The 16,479-nt window shown below is 38.2% G+C and overlaps 1 protein-coding gene across 3 annotated transcripts in view; it reads left to right on the top strand.

Annotated features, from left to right (window-relative positions):
• Positions 1 to 15,580, top strand: part of Pls1 (plastin 1) — a 101,020-nt gene extending 85,440 nt beyond the window's left edge. For all 3 annotated transcript variants that reach the window (XM_006975176.4, XM_076576836.1, XM_076576835.1), the window contains exons 12-16: positions 3,680 to 3,794; positions 7,977 to 8,110; positions 8,613 to 8,736; positions 13,464 to 13,588; positions 13,823 to 15,580. In XM_006975176.4, the coding sequence (XP_006975238.1) occupies positions 3,680 to 3,794; positions 7,977 to 8,110; positions 8,613 to 8,736; positions 13,464 to 13,588; positions 13,823 to 13,958 (634 nt within the window). In that variant the 3' untranslated portion in view covers positions 13,959 to 15,580. The remainder of the gene's footprint in view (positions 1 to 3,679; positions 3,795 to 7,976; positions 8,111 to 8,612; positions 8,737 to 13,463; positions 13,589 to 13,822) is intronic.
• Positions 15,581 to 16,479: the final 899 nt, after the last annotated feature.

The raw sequence follows: 16,479 nt of genomic DNA, 5'->3' as shown, positions 1-16,479 counted from the left end.
AAGAATTTCTGTCCCCTGCTACTTATTAAAATATTAATTAAAATTGAAACCAGCATTGCCTTATTTGTTAACTGTTATCTTAATAGACATTTAGAAACAAAAGTCTATAACTCCCAGCTGGATGAAGAGATGTACAGTAATTAGACTAGTGCTTTTGTTACAGGAACAGGGCAGCTGAAACTCCAGCATTGGAGAGAGATGTGATTAGATGTTTATGGATTCATTTGAAAGGATGTCTATAGTATGTTATTGAGAATAAACTAGGAATAGTTTAGTTTTGAAATTGACTATATATAAATTTGTAAATGAATTCTTAAAGTCTTGAGAAGTACATACCAAATTATATAAATCTAAGTAATAGTAATAGAGAATATTTTAATATGGATTGGTCTTATTTTCTAACAGTGAACATGTATTTTCTTATCATTAATGGCTAAACATTTTTTTTAATTAAGATGTACTTATTTTTTCTTTAAATATATTTTTTTTATTAAATTCTTTTGTTTATTTTATATACCAATCACAGTTTCCTCTCCTCCTGTTCCCTCCCTCCACCTCTTTCTAACCCCACCCCCGTCCACTCCCCAGAAAGGGTAAGTTCTCCCATGGGAGTCAACAAAGCATGGAATATCAAGTTAAGGCAGGACCAAGCTCCTCCCCGCTGCATCAAGGCTGAGTGAAGCATCCCACAATTGGGAATAGGTTCCAAAAAAACCAGCTCATGCCCTAGGGACAGGTCCCGGTACCACTGCTAGGGGCCCCACAAACAGACCTAGATACATAACTGTCACCCACATGCAGAGGGCCTAGGTTGGTCCCATGCAGATTCCCTAGCTGTTGGTCTAGAGTCCATGAGTTCCCACAATCTCCAATTAGCTGTCTCTGTGGGTTTCCCCATCATGATCTTGACCCCCCTTGCTCATATAATCCCTCCACCCTCTCTTTAACTGGACTCCTGGAGCTTGGACCAGTGCTTGGCTGTGGATCTCTGCACCTGCTTCCATCAGTTCTGGATGAAAGTTCTGTGATGACAATTAAGATAGTCACCAATCTGATTACAGGAGAAGGCCAGTCCAGGCACCCTCTCTACTATTGCTAGGAGTCTTAGCTGGGGTCATCCTTGTGGATTCCTGGGAGTTTTCTTGGCATCAGGTTTCTCCCTGGCCTCATAATGGCCCCCTCTATCAAGATATCTCTTTCATTGCTAGCCCTCTCAGTCCCTCCCCCAACTCAACCATTCAGATCCCTCATGTTCCCATCTCCCATCCTCTCTTTTCTACCCCCTCTAACTACCCCCAATTTACCCAGGGGATTTCATTTATTTCCCCTTCCCAGATAGGATCTTCTTTGTTATCTAGCTTCTCTGGGCTGTGGATTGTAGCATGGTTATCCTTTGCTTTACACCTAATATCCACTTATGAGTGAGTTCATACCACGTTTGTCTTTCTGGGTCTGGGTTACCTCACTCAGGATATTTTTAGCTCCATGCATTTGCCTGCAGATTTCATGATGTCATTTTTTTTGTTTGTTTGTTTTTGTTTTTACTTCTGAGTAATAAATACTCCATTGTGTAAATGTACCACATTTTCTTCATCTGTTCTGCAGTTGAGGGGCATCTAGGTTGTTTCCAGGTTCAGGCTGTTACGAATACTACTATTTTATGAATATGGGTGGCTTTGCCTGCTTGTTTGTCTTGGTACTATGTGTGTGCAGTGCCCGCAGAGACCAGAAGGAGGCAGTCCAGACAGTGTAGGCAATTTGGAGAATGCCAGACCAGTGAGAGACCCTGTCTCAAAAAACAAGGTGGAGAGCTCTTGAGAAACAACACCTAACGTTGTCTTCTGGTGACCATATGTACATGAATATGTACACACTTTCCACACATGTAAATGCATGTATATGCGTGCATGCTCGTGCACACGCGAACACACACGCACACACATGTAAAAAAAGGATTAAGATTTTTTGAGAGTCAAGATAACTTTTATAAATGTTGAGAACACTAAAGTTCTCAATGATTGAAAAAAGAGAATTTATCAAATTTTTAGTTAAAGGATGTTTATTATTATAATATCCTTCCTGAAATATTAGTAAAGGAATCAAGGCATATGCATTTTTTCTTCTTGAGAAAGAGATAGTTCACTTTCAGAAGATCTCCAAAGTAACATAATCTTAAAGAAACTGTTGGTGATAGAAAAGCAATAGGTAGCAGCATATGTCTGTGAATTTGGGTCTGGTTATATTCCTAACCCATTCTTAGCACTTAGTAACCCACCTATATTATACTTAGTTGGTTCCAAAGAAACTAAGATGACTATAACACTGATGTTAACTAAATATTCTTTTCTTTAAATAAGCTATTAAACATATGTTTGAAACTATTAGTCCTGGAACTTTTCTACCACCATTTGGTTCTGGAATTTGTTGTGAAGTCCCTAGAAATTATTCAGCTTTCTGAGTCTCAGGTTCCTAATGTGCAGAACATGAATAATAATAATAATACCATAGTAAATAAGAAGGAGGGTGAATGCATTTAAAGTAAAAAGAAAGGAAAGAAAGAAAGAAAGAAAAATAGGTGAAATTCCAGAACTTACACAAGGACTTTAGTGATATCTTTTTACATACAAAATGCTCATGTGATTTTAGATAGTCCATTAAGATCTTAATAACTGTACATTAGATGTCTCTATTGCTTAGCACAGAGCCTGACTTCATTCATTTACTGCTTCATGGTGTGTGCCCAGAGAAGGAAAAGTAACTCTGATAAGAACCTTAGCAGAACAGAGCCAGTGGATAAGCTATTGGAGGAGAATGGCCACGCATTCCTTCCCAGAACTACTAATTACTGCATTGATATGGCTTTATTTCCTTCACATCAAGAGCCGAAAACAGACTTGAGAGACTTTAAGCTTCTTGGAGAATGTATTTTTCTGAATCCAAAGTAACAGTGTTCTTTAGTATTCTTACATTCAGAACTCCTACTTCCTTATAAAATCGTTCCTCTTAACATTTATTATTGAACAGGAACAGCTACCCACTGAATAGCTGTAATTTTCCTATAACTATTTTTAAAGTTTTAAAAAAATCAACACATGAACTCATTCTATTGTATAAGTCTCAAAAATGTAAGTGTATTGGATAAAATAAAACATGCAATTCCCCCTCGTTCCCTCTCATATCCCCCTTTCCCTCACACGTGGTCACTCTTAGCAGTCCTTACATACGTATCAAACTTTGAGATCAAACTATATGCGTATCTTGCCACTTGCTTTTAAATACTTAATGTATCTTGTAGAACTTTTTATGTCAGTATTTTCAGACCAAATTTAACATATCTGAGGGCAGTCCAGGAGTCCATAGTACGGATAGTTGACTCAGTTGTCTTTCTAATACTAGACATTTGTTTTCAAATTTATAAAGACAGTGGTAATAAGGATCTGTGTGTGTGTGTGTGTGTGTGTGTGTGTGTGTGTATCCAAGTGTGTGTATATGTACAAATGCCTTGTAAACATGAAAAAGTTGGACAGATTCTTAGGTTGAGTTTGAGGTCAAATGGAATGCCTTGTCATTTATAAGCTTTGAATAACTGTTGTGTTTTAAAGACACACATCCATCTGTAGCGACGTTATAGTAAGGGACAATTTTCCCCTCTCTTATGTGCGTCTCCTTCCTGGTTTAGTGACCTTGCCGATGCGCTGGTGATCTTTCAGCTCTATGAGATGATCCGAGTGCCGGTCAACTGGAGCCAGGTCAACAAGCCTCCTTACCCTGCTCTGGGGGGCAACATGAAGAAGGTGAGTGGAGTGACTGTGGGTCCGCTGTGGCTGCTCTGCTGTAAAGCCCAGGATTCCGTTTCAGAAATGTCGCTGTGCGGTTTGTGCCCATAGACTTATTTCCCCTCCCGATGTGCTAAGCTTAACAGGTTCTTTATCAGCTCGGGTATTAAGTGTCTGGGAAGAGGAAGGCAGTCCTCCCAGGCCGACACTTCATTACAGCGTTTTCATCTCTAGCAGGTTATGGTACTTCTGTTCTTGAGACGCAGCCTAAGTGCGCTCTTCTGCCGTAATTGCCACAACCTGCTGAATCTTAACTGCTCACTTATTCATTTATTCATCAGCTGTATTCTGGCTTCTTACTGCCCGCACAGGGCAGTGCATGACAGGAAGAAGCCAGGGAGCTGCTGCCTAGGAAGTGCTGTAGAAATGATGGCGCTAAGATGCGCGTCCCGGCGACTGTGAGCGAAATGGGCGCTGTGGGTTTTAAAGAGAAAAGGGCCACGCCTTACCCTGACCAACTGGCTTCGTGCAGGAGGTTGTATTTGAGTCGGAATCCAAAAAAGTGACTGAATTTTGTCACAGGGAAACTAGAAGAGAGGTGGAGCGTTGAAAGAAATGGACAGTGGTGGGGAAGCATGTTGCTGAGAAATGAAACGGTAGAAAAAGTGTTCCTTTTTATGATACTTCTAGAATCTTTGTAATACATACCAAGAATATTTAATAAATCCTTTGACCTTAAAAATTCAGCTTATTAATCTCATGAAAAACTAGAAAGTCGGGCTGGGAAAATGGGAAGGTGCTTGCTGTACACACACAAGGACCTGAACTCAGTCCCCAGAAGCTACGTAGAAGTGGGGTGTGGTGCTCTATAGCACATTTAAAACCAGATGCTACCCCAGATAGACTCCTCCCTCTCCTGAGCATTAGCACTAATGTGTGGCTTCCTATTCTTTTCCGGTTGTATCGGCATCATCTTCGACTCTAACTAGCAACCGCACCCCCTTCTTACCATCAGCTTTCCTAAGACTGTGCCTTTACTGAAACACATTTCACACAGAAGCCATGACTGTAGTTAACTGGAAAAGTTTCTCATTCATCCCTACTGTTCTCTCTTCCTGTTCACACTGTTATGTGGTATTTTGTAAACTAGAAGTTTATTTCACTTATCATAATTATATACATCCCCATAGTGCTTATTTATACTAAATATGCTAAGAAGGGATAATTATGAGTACTAGAATTAGTTTTTTAGTAAAAAAAAAAATATATTAGTTGTGTGTGTGTGTGTGTGCGCACGCGCATCTCAGGCTCAAATGTTTTGAATGGTGTCTTGACTAAGGAAAGAAAACTAAGAGAAACTAATTACACTATTTTTTCTTAATTAGTATTTATCCAAAATGTATTTAGTAAACACCTTTTATTTCTACTTGTGTGATAAGATTTTAAGACCCAGGGCTGGAAAGATGGCCTAGCAGTTAAGAGCACTGACTGCTCTTCCAGAGGACCTGGGTTCAATTCCTAGCAGCCACATGCTGTTTCAGAAGATCCCATGCACTCTTCTGGCTTCTTCAGATACTACATGCATGTGGCAAAACACCCAAATGCTAAAATTTAAAAAGAAAAAGAAAAGATTTTAGAGCTTACAATTTCATCAGAGTAGAAATACCTCAGGGGAAAGGGCTGCAATGATGGTTTAGTGGGTAGAGGTCCTTTCTACAAGTGTGAGGACCTGAGTTCAAATCCCAGGAATTCACATAAAAATTGGACATGTAGCTTCAGTGTCTATAATCCCAGTGCTCCTACAGGGCAGTGTAAGGAAGAGGCAGGAAAATCACCTAAAGCTCTAGGGTACCCAGCAGGTGTACCCTAAGGGGAGGGGAGGATTGATGCCTGAGCTTGCCCTCTGCCTCCACACTAGTGCTGTGACATACATATGCCACATTACATACACACACACATACATACACACAACTAAAGCAAAAAAAAAAAAAGTAAAAACATAAAAAGCATACCTCTGATGCATATATCACCAGATGATGACTAATCAGAAGCCTCTGTAGAGACTGGACCAAAACAAACATTTAGAAAGGACTTAACCACTATTTTGGAATGATGCACATTTCTAATGTCTGTTAGACTTTAACAGAGTATTGCTGTTGGTTGCTTTTTTTTTTTTTAAGGACAAAAATGGCCTGAAGAACTTTTTTTAAAGACTTACAAATAGCAAATATAAAATATGTCAACACACACACACACACACACACACACACACACACACACACACACACACACAAGAAAGGACTTAACCTAGTTTTTAATGAGTAAGTAGATGGGGGGGGAATGATTTACTTGGCATTCATATTACTTATGTTCTGTTGCTGTGAAGAGACACCATGACCACAGTGACTCTTATAAAAGAAAGCATCTATCCAGGTGGTGGTGGCACACACCTTTAATCACAGCACTCGGGAGGCAGAGCCAGGTGGATCTCTGTGAGTTTGAGGCCAGCCTGGGCTACAGAGCGAGCTCTAGGACAGGCACCAAAACCACATAGAGAAACCTTGTCTTGAAAAACCAACCAAATAAAGCATCTAATTAGAGGTTTGCTTATACTTTCAGCGGTTTAGTTTATTATCATCATGGCAGGAAGCAGATGGGCATAGTGTTGGAGCAGTAGCTGAGAGCTTTACATTCTGATCTTTAGACAGCAGGCGGAGGGAGACATTGGACTTGCTGTGGCCTTTTGAAATGCAGTGACAAACCTCCTCCAAGGTCACACTTCCTAATCCTTCTGAACAGTTCATCAACTGGGGACTAAGATGGAGATATATAAGCTTATGGGGACATTATTCAAACTGCCCCAAGTGTTCATAAGTCATCTTTTTACTGTAGATGGCACTGTGCTGAGAACCAAGCTGAAGTGTGGGGAGAATGGTAGGGATTTGTACTGAACATTTTTCATAGGGAATTGATACTATGCATAACAAAAGAAAACACACAAAAACTAAGAGTAACATAGTCCATGAATCCAAGAAAGTTAATAAGGGTTAGCTAATTGGCTGGTATAGTTAAGACTATTTAGTTATGTTTTGTGATTCTTGGGATTGAACTCCAGGCCTCATACATACTAGGAAAGCACTCTACTACTGAGCTACTTTGGGTGACACTATTTATTCCTGGGGTGACTTGAGCAAGCAAGCATCTTCTCACTTCAGATAGAGAACTGATGACAGGCCAAAGTATGGATACCACCACAGTCCAAATTGGTGAGCCAATGATTTTTTTTTAGATTTATTTATTTATTATGTATACAGCGTTCTGCCTGCATGTGTCCCTGAAGGCCAGAAGAGGGGCACCAGATCTCATTACGGATGGTTGTGAGCCACCATGTGGTTGCTGGGAATTGAACTCAGGACCTCTGGAAGAGCAGTCAGTGCTCTTAACCGCTGAGCCATCTCTCCAGTCCAAGCCAATGAGTTTTATTGGGGTTATTTACAAGAATATGAGTGAGGGGTTACTTACAGGAGCGGAAATGACACCAATGCCTACCCCAACTTGGGTGACATCTCATGAAAGCTGGAAATTTGGTGCACACTGCACAGCCTGCAGACAACTTAATAGGGCGGAGAGTGTCCTTTCTGGGGCAGGTCATCCGGTCTCAGCCTCTCCTGAGCAGGTCAGCTACTCCGACACTATCTCTCAGTGCCCTTACTTGGGGAGGGAGGCACCCAATGAATCTGCTCAGTTTCCGAGACTTCCTGAATTTTAAGGAGCTTCCCTTTAGAACACCCTGTATCTTGAGAAACTTCCCTCCAAGGTAGAGTATCTTATCTAGGAGGAAACAGCCGCACAACAGCCGCATCCCTGACAAAGCCTTTGCTGAATCAAGCGGGCAAGGACATGAATTTCAGAGAATGCGTGAAATAAGAGTTTTTAACCGTAGACTTTCCATTAATAAACCGTGTGATTTGCAGGCAAGACTTGGGGTTGGAGGGGAGCGTAACACTGTTCAGCCATTCTCATCATCTAGATGAATCCCTTTGTTGTTTTGGTCACTTCTCTGTCAACTTGGTTGCTGTGAAATGAAATTTGGTCACACAGTGCCATTGCTGTTACTTCTCAGGTGGCTGGACTAGGTTGGCATAGTCTAGGAATGTTTTTGCAATCTGTTTTCATACTAACAGTTCTGCTTCCTTCCAGATTGAAAACTGTAACTATGCAGTAGAGCTTGGGAAGAATGAGGCCAAATTCTCTCTGGTTGGCATTGCTGGGCAGGACTTAAATGAGGGGAACGCAACGCTGACCCTGGCACTGGTGTGGCAGCTGATGAGAAGGTAAAGGCGCCTGTCTTCATAGCAACCCCGAGTTTCCTTCAGCGAATCATTGGAACTAAAGATGGAGCTAGTGTTGGAGCCTCGTGAACATACATAAGAAATATACAATGTGAAATAAATTAATTATGTAAAAGATTTGCTATTGGTTATATATTCTCAAAAATTACAATGGGTTAATCTCTAGTAATACAATTGACTTTCTATTAATGGCTGTTAAAATGGCCTTGTAAGGAATTGCTTTACATTTTTAAAATACTGTCTGGCAATGTTTGGTTTTGATTCGTGAGCTTTGTAACGTGTGAGTGTAACTAAGTGCAAATGCCAGACTAAAATTAGAAATTTAATTTTTGGAGACAGGAACTTGCGACCCTCTAGTTTCAGCCTCCCAAGTGCTGGGACTATAGGTGAACGCCCCCACACCTGGCTATTTCTTAAATGTTGATATAAATGATATGAAAACAGATTATCCCCTTATCTCAAGTTCATATTGTTTCTGTTGCAGATACACACTGAAGGTGTTATCTGATCTTGGAGAAGGTGAAAAAGTCAGTGATGATATTATTATTAAATGGGTCAATCAGACTCTCAAAAGTGCAAACAAAAGCACTTCCATTTCCAGCTTCAAGGTAACAAGATCTTTTAAAAGTTATATCTAAGTTTCATGGAAAGGATTTTTAATGAGAATTACATTAGTGAGGTTCAGAATTATATTAGTATTATATCAAAGAAACATATAACCCAGAATTTAGGGGTAGTAATTATCTGGCATGTGTAAACTAGAAATAATTTGAATTCTTATATTTTTGATTGGTTATCTATGAATATAAATGCAGGTTAGTGCATTTAATGAGGTAATCTGATGTTAGAAATAGAATTGAGCCAAAAATCCAGTTGTCAAATGAAAAAAGAAGCTACCAAGTGTTGGTTGTTTGTACAGGACCTGTAATGTTTTGTGCTCCCTAGCAGCAGCCTCTGAATTGTATTGGCATCATTTCCAAGCCATACAGAGCCAGCCAAAGCGATGCAAGTGGGGATTGAGAAAACTGGTAGGAAAAACGATTCTCGTCATCTGGCTTCATAGTGCACTTAACACTTTCTTCTGAGCATTTGTGGATGATTCATAAAGCACGGAGAATGTCATCTGACAAACATACCCACTAATTTTCATGCATTTTCATTGTGTTTTGCTGTTGCATGCAAGCTGGTGTTAGCTACAGATAAGCATGTCTGCTTGAACATACCATTCAGTGACCCTTATGTTTGTGATTTTTATTGTATGTTTAAAAAAACACAGCAACTTCTGTTTTTCAAAACAGTTTTAAAAGTGCCAATAGATGGAACATGAAGCTATTTTTAAAGACACCTACCCATATTCATTCCTTTCTTTGCCTTTGCTCTATATATTTAACAATATCTGAGAGTAGCAGAAACATCATACATTGATAAGTTAAGTCACTACAAAAAGCAAGGCTCCGAATGGTTTTAACAGAATAGGTCTTGGGAAAGATGTTCTCTGAGTCCTAATTCAGGTACACCTTTTTTTCTTTTATATCTTGGAGGACACTAGTAACACTATTGTTTGTTGATTTTTTTTTAAAGTAACTTTCAGTCTGATGTCTCCATGTTTTAGATATAAAATAAAAAATTTTAAAATTAAAACAGGAATTCAAGCAATACAACCGATTTTCTCAAGTGTACAGTTTGGTGGACCTTTCTAACTCAGTGGTCAGTGAAGAGTGACAGAGAATACAGATTTGATGGTGGGATATAGGCTCGAAGTGTGTTATGTACCTTCAGGAGAATGGCCTTAAGTAACTCAGTATAATAGACATTTAAAAACCTAAAAATGGAAAAAAGAGCAAGTTGATCTGAACATCAGCTGGATGAACGATTTGAACTGGTGGACAAAAGAGGGAGATAACAAGCTAGAATCATCCACCTTGAGTAAAGGCAACGTTGAGAGGATGGTTTTTAAAGCACATTGTACAAAACAGAGTAAGTCAAGATTGGGGGAGAAATTTGTCCTAAATAAGGCATACTGAGTAATAGGAGTAGTGTGAAGAAGGTGATTGTTTCAGAAAGAAAAGTCTGAATTCACAAACAGGGTATTAATCACATTCAAGACATGCTATAAGTAGGCATTTTAGAAAAGACATTTAATCCTTTTATTTGTAAGGAAATTTTCCCTCACTGAGAAGATAGAGAAGTAGTATATCAGCAAGTAATAATAATTATAATTGCCATTTATTGAGAATGTCATTGTGCTAAGCACTCCTCACATTTACCAACTCTAGAGCAAAACTGTGAGCATTAGAGAAGTTGAATAACTTGTCCATTGTTGTGCACCTTTCAAAGGGAAGAACTGGCTTTCTCATCAAGGTCTGTCTACTTACAGATTCAAGACCAAACTTTGTAGCTCTATGGCCCTGGGTTTGACTCTTGCCTCAGCACCTGTTACCTATGTGACTGACATATTACTTATTCATTCTGTAAATATCAAAGCTCACGGTGGCAGGTGCCTTGTTAACATGGCTACCAGTGTCCTCAAAGAACTCACTGTTCAGGGAAGGACACAGATAAGAAAAGGAGCACTGCATCATGAGGTGTCCGCAGTTCTGTGTCAATCAGCTAAGGGCATGGCAGCATACGATGACAGCTGTCTTTCAGAAACCTTGGCAGTTTAGACTAGTAGCTGGGCTGCATCTACGGGTGAATGAAACAGACCTAATATTTGCTTCTTCATTTAGTACCTGCATGTTCTTGGACAAGTTATGATATTAATTTCTCTGTGTTTCAGTTTCCCCAAGTTTAAGATGGAGATAATATCTGTCTTACCTGGATCCTTGTAAAACTAAATAAGTTAACAAACAGAAAAAAACTTAAGCATGCCTGGCACACAGTAAGGGCTCAATAAATGGGGCTTGCTATGCTAATGGCACTGCCTATATATATAAAGGGCATCAGATGTGGAGGGATTCCTGTTAAGTCTTTTAGAAAACACTCTTGGTCATATCCCTGTTTTTTCCACTTTTATTTTTAAAAACAACAGGAAGAATAATAAAATAGAGTATCAAGTCAAAGGAAAGAGATGTTACAATTCATTGTCTTGGGAATCAGGCTAAGCTCTAGGTTTCATCCACTTTTAGGATTCTAGAGACCTTTTGCTTATATAATTTCTTTATGCTGAACTTAAAGGGGACGTGTTATAAATGTACTTATATATGGAACTAGGGATTTTCACAATATCTTCTACCCCTTTGCAATAATAAAGTGACTTTCAACGATAGAGTCCAAGTTAGGGGAGTTAGAAGATGGGTCTGTTTTCTTGGAAACATTATTTAAGGATCTGATAAAAATCTTTAGAAACTTTTCATTTAATTCAGTAAAAAAATTTTTCATGGTAAAACATGAAAAATAATAAGAAAAAAAAATTGTTCATTATAATAATGGCCAAGAATCCTGTGGCATTCCCATCCCAGAGCTTAGGTAAAGGTGTTTCTGGATTCAAGAGTAGACTTGTAAGTTGGTTTAGATGAAAGAGGAAGGTACTGGCTACAAAAGCAGAAATGTAGAGTTGTTGGCTAGACTTCGGGACTATTTGAGCCAGTAGTTCCCCCCCACACCCCCCACCCACTAGTGCTTTGCCATTTAACACGCCAACTATCCACCAAAGCTGATTCTCCTCTTAGTTATATTGCTGGTTACGACAGAGGGTTCATCCTCTCATTCACTTTCAGAAAAAGATGTCGATTCTGAAAGCCTAATTAACTTAGGCTCGAGTAAATTCCTTGTGGTAATAGGATAGAACTGCTCCGTCATCTTAGATGGCCCCGGGACAAGGGCTTTTTTAGATACTTGTTTTTCTTAGCTACCCCTTCACTGTCAACGTTTTATAATTGTGGGTGTTTTGCCTACATGTAAGTCTATGCACCACGTGCATGCCTAGTGCCTGTGAAGGTCAGAAGAGGGCTTAGATTCCTTGGAACTGGAGTTAAAGATAGTCATAAGCCACCACATGAGTGCTGGGAATTGAATACAGGTCCTTTGGAAGAGCAGCCAGTGCTACTTAATTGTTCAGTCATCTCTCCAGCCCTTTCCCCTAAGTTTTTAATACGTAGCTATATTGTACATCTGGTTATGTGTTGTATTCTTTACACATAAGGTTTGTTTCGAATGCATGATTTACACTCAGTTCAGGTTCATTCCTAGCGCACTGGATGGTAAGAACTTTCCTTGAAGCTCATGTCCACATGAAAGTGATGGACACAGCAAAACTATAAGTTCTGTTAAAATTGAGAGAGCTAAGGAGTGGGCCAGATTGGGGTAGGCAAGCAATAGAGGCCATTATTCAAGCTGAGAACAACAGATCATCTGTCCATGAGCAGGCAAGTTACAAAATCAGTTCCCATCAGGATTTTTTATTTTAACTCCAATAGTCTACCCTAATTTTTAATTTTCTTTCTTTCTTTCTTTCTTTCTTTCTTTCTTTCTTTCTTTCTTTCTTTCTTTCTTTCTTTCTTTCTTTCTTTCTTTCTTTCTTTCTTTTTTTGTTTTGTTTTTCGAGACAGGGTTTCTCTGTGTAGCTTTGCTCCTTTCCTGGAACTCACTCTGTAGACCAGGCTGGCCTCAAACTCACAGAGATCCACCTGGCTCTGCCTCCCAAGTGCTGGGATTAAAGGTGTGTGCCACCACCGCCCGGCTTAATTTTCAATTTTAAGTCCATTTTAAATTCACTCTGGAAGTAGCTGCAAAATGGAGTATCTTGGTTGTCAGTGTTAGACTGTCACAGTTCAAATACTCTGTAGTTATTGGCTGTGTTAGCCCTTTGATCTTTTGGACTTACACACTGCATCATTAAAAGAGGATATTGTTCATTTGTTTCTGGGATGCTGGAGTGAAAAATAATGACAAATAAAACATTTAAATCACTAAGAATGCTGTTTATAAACGTGAGGTTCCCTTTCATTATTTGACTGCCCTTTCTGAAAATACTAACTGAAGTCTTAGGAATTCATGGTCCACAAAAAATAAAATTATTAATTTAAAACACATCAACTCCATCTCAAAGTTGTTTTCTATAGAATAGATGTTACAGTTGGCACAAATTGGAACTATCACGCCCATAAATCATATTCAGGTCTGGGGCAACTCTCTATACAGTATAATTTACATGAAGACTGAAGGAAAATCATATTTTAAATGGTTTATTATATGTGTTAGTTGCAAAAAAGTTTGATATTAAGTACAAAAAAATTTATAGGTTAGTTTCAGTTATGTGACTATGACCAGAAGAGGCTGACATTTGTGAAAATTAAAGGTAAGATGTTCATGCATGTTTATCTTTATTTCCTAGGATAAATCTATTAGTACAAGTTTGCCTGTCTTAGATTTAATAGATGCCATTGCACCAAATGCGGTTCGTCAGGAAATGATCAAGAGAGAAAACCTTACTGATGAAGACAAACTGAACAATGCTAAGTAAGCTCTTCTGGTTTGTATTAGACCACAGTGACCCTCTCGTGAAACCTAAACTCTCACAAGGGATGTTTTTACCTTTAAAAGTCCAATTTGTATGGGAAATATGATTTTTAAAAAATCACATCCTAAACGTTTTTGTAAAGTTAATCTCATAAAAAGGTTCTTCTCTTAAAATGTGTTAATTTAAAACATGGTAGATAACAAATCCCAAGATGTCTTTCTTGTCTTTTCAAGGTACGCCATTTCAGTTGCTCGGAAGATTGGTGCTCGGATCTATGCGCTACCTGATGACCTCGTAGATGTCAAACCAAAGATGGTTATGACAGTGTTTGCCTGCTTAATGGGAAAAGGACTGAACAGACTCAAATGATGAAGCATCTACTATGATCTGCCACATTAAACACATCGAATGTCTCAGTTTACAGAATTTTGAAATGTAGTGGGTATAAAATCAGAGTGTCTATGCTCAAAATAGTTCTGTATTCAGAAATGAATAATATCCTGTCCATACTAGTTATAATTTGTCCACCTTTTTGGATAACACAATTACTTTAACAATCAATACCAATACAGGAATATCAAGCTGCTATTTCATAATTGAATTATTTTATTTCCTAAAGGTCTTACCAAAATAAGACTAATCATTCTTTTTCATAGCTTGAAAAAGACCTGTATAAGGTTTTGTCAGGTCCTGCTATTAAATGTGTTTGGAGTTTTTTGAAGTGTTATTTAATTTTGATCACAAATATACGTAAAGTCATAATCTAATTTAATCCTCTTGTTTTTTCCCTATGTAAAGTGATCTAAAATTAAAACCTTTCTGTAAATTTCTATCTCATATAAAAATTTAAAGAGATAAGTATAGTTCATCAACATTAAACTTTTTTAATATGAAAACTGATTCTTGAGTAAACCCCGAGGTTCTTTCTTGCATAAGCTGTAGGAACTTTTAAAGTTTGACTGTAACTGCTTTGCTACTTTACATGTCCTGATTTGATAATATAGCTTTATTTCTGACATGTAGCATAATACTAAAGGTTGGTAAGATGTTACATTTATGTATTTCCCTAAAGCATCTGAAGTACCCAGATTTTCTTAAATGGTATGTATTAAGTGGTCAGCTAGCCATTAAGTATTGATTTTGCCCCTACAATGTGTGTGACACCTTTCAGCTTGTGGATATTGGATGTGTGAAGGTATCTTTTACAAATATTAATTATGAACGTGCATGTAGTTATTTTTCACCTAATTCCTTTCAAAGTACTTGCAGCCAAACACTGGATAGAACATCTCAACAGACATTGATATGGCCCTGTTAGCATCACATTACACTTACTAGTCTCAGGACTAGTCGTAATGATGCCTACAGAATTAGAATATGCCCACCGAATAACTTTAGTAGAAAGCCGATAAAAGCTAATGTCCATCATAGTTTCATGTTTTTCACGGCCCTGTGTAAACTGGGAATATTTAAGGGTTGTGTTCCTTAGGAAGAGTTAAAACTTGAAACCTCTTCTCCTCAGCATTTTTAGCGGTAGAGAACTTCTCTGGCTCATAGTTGAAGCCGGAAATCTGTTCCCGTCTTCCACTCTAGCGCCAGCGAGCAATCTTCCTGTACAAGGAAAGTGCTGCACTCATCTCTGTGTGAATGGGTTGTCTATATTCTCCTCTTCCACTGATCAAAACAGACTGTGAAGAGGGAGAGTGTCTGTGTGCTTAGGGTAGACTTTTTTTAATGAAATACTAACAGGTGGACTTCTTAAAATATATTCTTCTACAAGAGATTTCTTTGCCTTTTATATTTTGATGATTGTTTTCTTATATGAAGATGTAAGTATGCTTTTGCTCTTTTTCTGAGATTATTTAAATCATGCTTCTTTGATTTTTTTCACCATAATATTTACTAAGATAATCTGATTTACATGGGATTTAGTACTTTAAAGTGTTCTTTTACTCACAAAGTATATTTAATAAAATGCTGTGTATGTATAATGTGTATTTATTTCATTTAAAGAATTATATAGAACCTTCAGTATTGGTTTGTTATAAACTTATTTCCCATAAAAGAACACAACACCTAAATGAAGTAATACAAAAACTTTATTTCTTTGGAGGTGAGATTTTTTTTCTTTCAGAAAAGAAAAAAAATTTAGGGGTTAGAGAGATAGCTCAGTGGTTAAGAGCACTGGCTACTCTTCCAGAAGATCCCATTTCAATTCCTAACACCCACATGGCAGTTCACAACTGTCTATAACTCCACTTCCAGGGGATCAAGCATCTTTACACACAGACATACACACAAGCAAAACATAATGCATATAAAATAAAAATAAATAATTTTTTAAAAAAGGAAAATATAAGTTATAAAATTTTAATGTTTTTATCATTGTGTGTGTGGATGATGTGTATATATGGGTATGCATGCATACATGTGGAGGTCAGAAGACAGATCTGTGGAGTCAGTTTTTTCCTTACACCTTTATGGGAATTAAACTCAGGTTTTCACCAGGATGTGGTAGCACACACCTTTAATCCAAGCACTCGACAGGCAAAGGCAGGCAAATCTAGAGGCTAGCCTGGTCTAAGGAGCAAGTTCCAGGACAACCAGGGCCACACTGAGAAACCCAGTCTTGACAAATCAACAAAAACAAAAATCTCAGGTCTTTAAGTTTGCAGAAACAGCACTTTTATCTACTGAACCATCTCACTGGCCCTCATATGAAGAATTCTATTAAAGACTAACTACATGATTATTGTAAATTTAGTTTGTGATGAAATAATTTGCATGAATAAAATTCACTAGCACTAATTTATTGTCCTCAATGTTCAAATCCTAGTGGAGACAGTCAGCCAATAAAGAAATAGCAATAAATAAAACAAGAAAGAGGGAT

The sequence above is a fragment of the Peromyscus maniculatus genome, chromosome 7, assembly GCF_049852395.1.
Source record: "Peromyscus maniculatus bairdii isolate BWxNUB_F1_BW_parent chromosome 7, HU_Pman_BW_mat_3.1, whole genome shotgun sequence".
Lineage (NCBI taxonomy): Eukaryota > Metazoa > Chordata > Mammalia > Rodentia > Cricetidae > Peromyscus > Peromyscus maniculatus.
This window is presented reverse-complemented; position numbering and strand designations above follow the sequence as displayed.